Below are 9,133 nucleotides of genomic sequence, written 5' to 3'. Positions count from 1 at the left end.
TTCCTTGGAACAGAAACGGGTCGACAAAAGTTTTCCTTAGCACAGGAAAACCGCTTTTACTAGTTAGAGTTCGGGATGTGATCCTTGGCACAGGAAACACGTTGAGTCTCAATTTTAAACTGATACTGAATTTTATTCTCAAAAATATTAGCTTATTATACTACTTTAAGGCTAGCTGAAGAATTTCACATTCGTATATCTTCTAAAATCATTTTCCAAGCCTAGCCTTAGTTTGTTGAACAGAGATAGAAATATAGTTTCACAAAACATTCAGTAACTTATCGTATTCCTATCCTCGATACAATTCTTTCCCTCCAATACAGAGATATAAATTTAAATGCATTGCGTTGGTAGCATTCTCTAACACATTCTTTGAACAGTTTTTCCTTAACTCTAAGCAACCTGATAAGGACAGAAAATATCTTTGACTCTAATCTTAGCATTTCAGACCTACTGATAGAACGCTTGTTTACTCGAGACGCGAGCTTCATTCCTTATATCAAATATAGTGCAGCGATATGTCCCCCGCGCAGGATAAGTCATACACCACGTGTATCTCACATACTAGTAAAAATAGACTTCTTCCAATCCACGCGAGGGTGTGTACGAAATCACGCTACCCGCAAAATCAATAACCATAAACGGATGATAATCCATATGGTTTAACAATACCATATACAGTCGAAACTATAATCCCGAACTAGTTGTTAGGCACGTTTTATGGTTATTGATTATGCGGGTATGCAAGAAGGCGTGGAAAATACGAAAGGGCCGAAAAAAGGACAAAATCCCTTTTTGCCTTATCCCTTTTATTCCAATTTAGTTTTCATTTGCCATGGACCTACTCCTCGTCACATGTCAGCATTAACTCTATCACGATGAAAAAGGTATCAATTCGTGACGACGCTACACCGAGCAACTCAAAAAAGACTAGATTTTTCGATTTGCTTAACCCCGGTAGAGTTAATCAAGAGTCATTTATGAGGCAAACAATCCGAGTTTAGTGTGCATGACTGAGCTGTCAGAAAGCTCTATTGCGTGTTTCAAACGGGCTTGAAACGGCAACCGAAATTTTTACACAACACTGTACACCATTCATTGTGGCCTCAATCAGTGTTGTTAGTTTCGCAGGAAAGCCACTACGTACATAACTTTCCATTGCTCTAGCGGCTTTAAAATCGATGAATTAGTGGTGCATGGGGACTTGGTATTCACAACACTTTTGGAGGATCTGCCGCAGGGTAAAGACTTGGTCCGTTGTCGACCGCTCGTTCACAAAACCGGCTCAAATCAAATTTACCGTATCTAAAATTTTTTTTTTTTGATTTGCGTCCGGTCAAATTAATTACAACCCTGAAAATGGGGAGCAACGGTTGTCAAAAAACTGTATCCGCCTGCGGTAATCATTATGCTATAAAATGTGATGATTGTTGTGTTTGAGTGTGTCATCTGTCAATGAATTTGTTTTCATGGTTATCTTCTGTGTACTTTTTGCTGTTTTCACGTGCCGTGATGTTTGAGAAATAAAGTGCGATTTCCGCAGTTAAATTTACCAGAAATGTCTAAATTTCAGCATCTTGTGGTGGATACTTCCGCTTTCATAAAAAATGTCCAACTGCAGGTGAGTTTTGGAAATATTTCTCTACAGTGAACTTCTAAATACAAATTCCCCCTTTTCCACCCAAAAGGAGTTCGCTGAAAAGTGCTACACCGTGCAGGGAGTGTTGGACGAAATCAAAAACGACCGACAGCTGAAACGGTTGGTTGTTCTACCGTACCAACTGGCCGTTCGGGAGCCTGACCCGGAAGTGCTCACACTGGTTACGAATGTGGCAAAAAAGACCGGCGACTTCGCTACACTGTCCCTGGTGGATTTGAAAGTACTGGCTCTGACGTACCAACTGGAAAAGGAACACGTAGGCACCACCGAACATCTCCGCAGTGAGCCAGTGCATGCGCGAACGGTTTCCTCGGCCAGCAAACCTGCAGAGCTGGCCGGAATGAGTCAGCTGCAAGGATTCTATGGTGGTGGCAAAAAAGAAGGTGATGAGGCTTCGATCGTGGAAGTTAGCTCTGAAGAGCGGAAGCTGACGGACGACTTTGCTGAGCTGAGCGCAGCCGAGGTTGAGCAGTTCGAGAATGGTATTGTTAAACAATTGAGTTCCGCAGGGGTTTCACCTGAAACGAAAGAAGATGAAAAAGAGGAATCTTCCGACGAGGAAAGTGATGAAGAGATGGCAGAGGAGCAGCAAGATGATGATGATGATGATGAAGGCTGGATCACTCCTTCGAATATTAAAGATGTGAAGCGTGACTATGGAGTAGACATACTGGAGGAAAATCCCTCGCCGGTTGCTTGTATGACCACCGATTTTGCGATGCAAAACGTTCTGAAACAAATCGGTTTGCACGTGGCTGCTCTTGATGGGCGGGTTATCAAGCAAACCAGAACCTACATCCTTCGGTGTTATGCCTGTTTCAAAACGACACCGGATTCTACGAAGGTTTTCTGTCCGAAGTGCGGCAATCGGACGCTGAAAAAGGTTGCGGTTAGTTTGGACGATAATGGGCAGCAGATTATTCACATCAACGCTCGAAGACCGCTAACGGCAAGACGCAAAAACCGCCCGGTCGCTGGCTTCGAGGGAGGAAAGCATTCGACCAATCCGCTGCTGTTCGAGGACCAGCCACTGCCTCAGCAAAGAATTTCCGCTAAGGCTCGTGCGAAGACGGATGCTCTTGGGGACGACTACACAGCCGGTTATTCACCCTTTGTTATGCGGGATGTCGACTCGCGGTCCGCGATGCTTCGCGGGAAATCCAACCTGAAGCAACGGATGCAGAATTATGAGTACGATAATCACAGGAGGGGCTACAAGAAATAGGTTTATCAGTTAAGCTGTGGAAAAATATATGATTTATTACAAAAAGAATATTTTATATCATACCAAAGTTTCACTCGAAGTTAGTGAAAAATCAAAGATTACTTGGATTTTTTTTTTTTAACTCTAATATTTATTTAGGCCCAACCGCGAAGCATAACGGGGCCGAATTTCTTTTGGAGTAGGGAAAAGCCAGCTTGAGTAGAGCCTGTATCCCGACTGCTCCTCCTCAAACAGGCATAAAAACCCTCTCATCTTTTCTCTTTTAAAAATACAATTTAAAAATACATGTCATTTAAGCTTACGACTAACATTAACATCAAAGTTTTTCTCTTTATAACTAAATACTAATCCTTACTACTATTCGTTGAGGGTGATGGTTCCTTATCTCTTTGAAATCAAAATCTAAGTTCGGTGGATCATGTCTCTCAAAAAGAAGCGATGATTCATGTTTCTATAAAAAAGATGAACGAAAGAAAGAAGAAAAAAAAACGGAATAAGCGTGAAACTTTTTAAGATTGTTGTGTTGGGAGAAATTAGGAGAAAAAGCATAGAGATAATCAAATTCGATACTTGATATCTCTTAAAAAGTCGTAAATGGGTATTACAAGCGCGGGGTTGCGGCTAGCAAGCACATCCCGTATTTGCATTGTAAACGTCACTTTCTGTTTCCGAAGAGAATCCATAAGCTTGGCCCTTGCTCTGTGGTACTTAGGGCATACGAAGACTATGTGGTCAATATCTTCGTACCCTCCACATTCGCACAGATTACTATCGACTAAGTTTATTCGATAGAGGTGTGCGTTTGCAACATAGTGATTGGACATTAGGCGCGAAATTACTCGAATGAAATCTCGAGTTAAATCTAACCCTTTGAACCAAGCTTTTGTGGACACTTTGGGCGAAATCGAATGCATCCATCGCCCAAGAACGTCTTTATCCCATTTTTCCTGCCAGTTTTCCAGAGCCAGTTGTCGGGGCAGATGAAAATACTCGGTATAGGTGATCGGTCTATCAAATATATCTCCATCTATGGCACCCCTTTTTGCTAATAAATCAGCTTCTTCATTGCCTGGGATTGAGCAATGAGAGGGGACCCACACAAAGCAGATAATGAAAGACCGATCAACCAGCACTTCTAATATCCGTCTGATTTCCGGAAGGAAATAGGACGGGTGCTTGACCGGTTTAATCGATCGGAGAGCTTCGATAGAACTGAGGCTGTCTGAGAAGATGAAGTAATTGTCTGGTGTCTTGAGCTCGATAATTCGCAGCGAATTGTGTATGGCAGCTAATTCAGCTACGTATATGGAGCAGGGCTGTGCCAGTTTGCGAGATATGCGATGATCTGTGTTGAAAACGCCATATCCGGAATGTCCATCCATCACAGATCCGTCCGTGAAAAAGGAATTCTGTTTTGGGAGGTGGCCAAATTTTGCCGAAAATATTGATGGCACAACTGTTGGTTTGAGGTGATCGGGAATTCCATGGATTTCTTGTTTCATCGTCAAATCAAATACAACAGAAGAATTGTTGAGCGATGTTGAAATCTCACGGGATGGAGCAACAACCGAAGGGTTTATCTCCATGGACATGAACCGCTGGTATACTGACATACAGGGTTTCTGAACAACTTCCAAACATTTCTCATAGTTCGCAATAAGCATTGGATTTGCTATTTCCGATCTAATGAGGAAACGAAAAGCCAACTCAAACAGCCTCTCTTTGAGTGGTAGTATTCCAGCTATGACCTCTAGGGACATGGTATGTGTCGACTGCATGCAGCCTAGAGCGATACGCAAACAACGGTATTGTATCCTCTCGAGCTTCAGCATGTGTGAAGCTGCGACACCTCTGAAGCATATGCTGCCGTATTCTATTACGGGCAGAATCGTGGTTTGATAGAGTCGTATCAAATCCTCTGGATGGGCTCCCCATGATGTTCCTGTTACCATCCGAAGAAAATTGATCCTTGGTTGGCATCTTTGCTTCAGGTAATTGATATGTTTTTCCCATGTGCACTTAGAGTCATACCATACTCCGAGATATTTAAAGCTAGGTGACTGGGTGATGGGTCTTCCGGACAGAACTAGCTCCAAACGGGGTGGTGGTCGCTTTTTTGAGAAGACAACCATCTCCGTTTTTTCAAGTGAAAACTCAATTCCAAGACAGCTGGCCCAACTGGTCAGATTATCTAGCGTATTTTGCAGGCTGTTTTTCATATCTACAGCCAGAGACGCCGTGACTGATACTACGCAATCGTCAGCTAACTGACGCATTGTGCAGCCGTCCGTCAAGCATGTGTCGATGTCACTGATGTAGAAGTTGTACAACAGCGGACTCAGACAAGAGCCTTGGGGGAGACCCATGTAGCTTGTTCGTGTTATTGTTGAAGAACCGTGGTTGAAAAGTAAATGCTTTTCAGACAGCAGGTTGATCAAAAAGTTTGTTAATATAGGGGGGAATCCTCTCTGATGCAGTTTCTCGGAAAGAATTTCGATTGAAACTGAGTCAAATGCGCCTGTGATATCCAGGAAAACCGAGGTCATTTGTTGTTTGCTGCCAAGAGCCATTTCTGCTTCTGTGGCTAGCAATGCCAGGCAATCGTTAGGGCCCTTGCCCTTACAAAAGCCGAACTGGGTCTCTGACAGTTGGTTAGTTGTTTCTGCCCAGTTGTCAAGTCTGCGCAGGATCATTTTTTCAAGCAATTTGCGTATGCATGAGAGCATCGCAATCGGCCTGTACGAGCGGTGATCTGCGGCAGGTTTATCTGGCTTTTTGATTGCGATAATCTTAACCTGTCTCCAAGCTTTTGGGATCACATTGTTCCTGATAAGCTTATTAAACAGTTTAAGAAATCGTATCTTGGCCGAATCCGGCAGGTTTTTCATCAAATTAAATTTGATCCTGTCCGGTCCTGGAGCCTTGTTCTTACAAGACGCGAGGGCAATTGAAAATTCCAGCATTGAAAATTCTGGTTCTTCGATCGCCGTTGTGTCGCTGAATTTCTGCTGTGGTGGGACAGCATCTGGACATACCTTTTTCGCGAAATCATAGATCCAACGTTCAGAATATTCATTAGCCTCATTGTTGTCGGACCTATTGCGCATTTTTCGAGCCGTATTCCAGAGATAGCTCATAGAAGCCTCTCTGGGTAACGTGCTTATGAAATTTTGCCAGTACGATCTTTTTTTCAGTTTGTGCAGTTTAGCCTGTTTCAGTTCCAGCTCTCTAAACTGATCAAAAAGTTGAATGGAATGATCTTTCCTGAATGCTAGGTATGCTCTTTTCAGAGTTTTTTTTCATCTCGGTGCATTCTTTGTCCCACCATTGTTTGTTAGGACGAATTTTCAACTTGTTCTCAGGGGCTGGCCTCGTCTGAGATTGCAACCCGCTATCTAAAACTAATGTTGCAAGAAAGTTGTATTCGTCTGATGGAGAAAGCTCGTCGGTTGTTTCGAGCTCCTGAGATATCATGTTCGAGAATTTTTCCCAATCAATATTCCGGGTGAGATCATACTCTACTTCGACTGTGGTAACAGACTGGAGCCTGCTCATAATCGAAATACTTATTGGCAAATGATCACTACCATGGGGATCTTGAATAATCTCCCATTTACAATCCAAAGCTATTGAGGAGGAACACATAGATAAATCTAAAGTGCTCTCACGTACTGGAGGCCTTGCTATTCTTGTAGCTAACCCAGGTATGTTCAATAGGGTCATATCGAACTCGTCTAGTAAACTTTCAATAAGAATAGCCCGGTTATCATCTCCAGGTGCTCCCCACGCCATACCGTGAGAATTGAAATCTCCCAGGATAAGGCGTGGAGTCGGCAGCAGTTCCGTTATTTGTGTCAGCTGCAACCGGTTAATAATAGCTCTAGGTGGAATGTAGACTGATGCGACCGTAAGGCTCTCACCAGCTATTGTTATATGGCAAGCAACAATTTCTATGCCATCAATTGCTGGGAGAGGAATTCGGAAGAATGGATAGCATTTTTTGATACCAAGAAGCACTCCGCCATAAGAGTTTCCTCGGTCTAAACGAATTATATTGAAATCATGAACGGCTACTGTCGTATCCGTTGATAACCATGTTTCAGATAGCGCGAAAATATCGCATTTGCTATCGTGAAGCAGGAGTTTAAATTTATCTAGTTTGGGAATCAAGCTTCTACAGTTCCATTGTATGATCCTTGTTGTCGATTCGTCACTTCTGTTGTCTGATTTAGACATCGAAGGATACGAACGAGAGGAGGGGCCATTTGGTGCTTAGTTGCTTACCCAACATGCAAATTGTTGGAAGCCAAGCCGAAATCATACTTTTAAGAGTATCGGATAAACCAAAAGTGGTAAATATCCATTCAACTATCATTTTAAATGAAATACGTCCATCAGTAGACGGTATTTCAGATTCCGGAGACAGTTTATTGGCGGGAGCAGATTTCTTTCCCGGTAGTTTAGGGAACTCTTTATCAAAAGTGTTGCCCTCAGGATTAAGTTTGAATCCTGGAGGTGACGTCTTAGCAATATTTTGCTTAGAAGGTTGACCTCTTGGGGTGTCTGTATGCGTTTTCTTCTGCTCCTTTCTGGGAAGTTTGGGGGAAGATACGCTTGGTCGTTTCCGCACGGCCCCACTTGACGGAAGAGGTTGATATACCTCTTCGTCATCATTGGAATCATCCGTTTCCAAGCTGGAATACGGATTTTCCTGTTGCTGTAAGGCAGTCTTCAACATTTGTGCAAATGACTGCTTACAGCGTTGTTTCGTAGATTTCTTCAACGCGTCTGAACGTAATTTGTATTTTGGGCACGCTTCAACTTCATGTGGGTCACCACCACAGAGACATCTTGCCTGTTGATCGCCGCAAGTATGGTTAATCTCAGAGATTTCACCACACTTGGAGCATTTCGATTTATTGTTGCAGTAGGTTTTTGTGTGCCCTAACTGCAAACAATTCGTGCATGTCATAACTTTCGGTATGAAAAGTCTTACTGGGAGTCGAAGCTTGTGAAGTTCGACATAATCCGGAAGCACTTTTCCCTCGAAAGTGACTCGAAACGAGTCATTCGGGGAGTATTTTCCCGTATTATCCTTGGAATACATTTTCCTGCATTCCAGAATTTTTATTTTTGGGAGGGAGGGATTTTTAAAGCATCCCCCGCCTTCCATCACGTCCTTCTCGGTAAGATCCGGTTCGGTGATAACACCCTCAATTTCAACTACGCGTGCCGGTATATAAACACGGTATTCGATGTTGAAATTCGGGTCCAGGACGACATCGTTCGCTTGTCGGGGATCCGAGAATGTTGCCTTCAGTCTATCAGCTTTGACCTTGTAAACTTCGGTCAAGCTCGAGTATTTTTCCTTCAGAGATTTGCACATCTGTACAAATCTAAGAGGCTTGTTTTTGGGTCGAAAATACACGATCCAACGAAGACCAGGTTGGTTCACCTGGTACATTTTAACCCGAGTTGCCCCGTCATTAGTGGATGGGGCAATTGGGGCAGTTTTACGAGGTCTTTTACGCTTTTTAACGACGTCAAAAAAAGCGTTGTTTCCATTATTCGGAATGTCAGAAAAATCCATTGCGGACTCGTCACCTTCTGAACAAGATGAGAGGTCCGGTGGAAGAGGCAATCCACCAACCGCCATAGCGGTTGTGAACTATATGCCGCTAATAACTAATTTATGAAATATATGAAAATATTTATATATTCAAAACTAAAAAGAATGGCTATATATAATAAAAGAGAGGAAATGCGAAATCAAAATATTTAAATTATATATATGTATATACGAGAATAAAGAAGGCAAAAAGTAAAGGTTTTGTCACTTATCTTTAAATGTATGAGAATCAGCAGCACTGCCTGCGCTGTCTCCTCAACTGCAGAGCGGCGATGCCGTCCGCTTTCCCCCCGTCGGGGTTCCACAGCACACGCGCCAACTAACCACTACCACAGCTCCGTACTTCTCTACTGCGGGAATCGACCTTCGCTGATGCTGGATCAGCACGCCTTTCAGCACTCGCGCCAAAACAAGCACGACTCACCACCTTCACACGCGAACGCAGCGCAATCGCGCCGATTAGCACCACTACCACTGGCGCTGTTCGGCAGTCGGGGCTCCCCCACCAATAACGACGCGTATTTGCACGCCACACAACACCAACGCTAGAAGAAGCGAGATATTAATTTCGGTAATCCACAGAGCACTCAAGAAAAACGACTTTCCTGCTCGGCTGCCG

The 9,133-nt window shown here is 43.3% G+C and overlaps 1 protein-coding gene across 1 annotated transcript; it reads left to right on the top strand.

Moving 5' to 3' along the window:
- Positions 1-1,436: 1,436 nt before the first annotated feature.
- LOC129724140 (RNA-binding protein NOB1) lies at positions 1,437-2,933 on the top strand. The gene is made up of 2 exons (XM_055678792.1): positions 1,437-1,621; positions 1,689-2,933. Exons 1-2 carry the CDS (start codon positions 1,559-1,561, stop codon positions 2,883-2,885), a joined length of 1,260 nt encoding a protein of 419 aa, XP_055534767.1. The 5' UTR covers positions 1,437-1,558; the 3' UTR covers positions 2,886-2,933.
- The last annotated feature ends 6,200 nt before the right edge of the window (positions 2,934-9,133 follow it).

Source organism: Wyeomyia smithii, chromosome 1, assembly GCF_029784165.1.
Source record: "Wyeomyia smithii strain HCP4-BCI-WySm-NY-G18 chromosome 1, ASM2978416v1, whole genome shotgun sequence".
Classification (NCBI taxonomy): domain Eukaryota; kingdom Metazoa; phylum Arthropoda; class Insecta; order Diptera; family Culicidae; genus Wyeomyia; species Wyeomyia smithii.
Note: the sequence above shows the minus strand (reverse complement) of the source record. Positions and strands in the feature narration are given on the sequence as shown.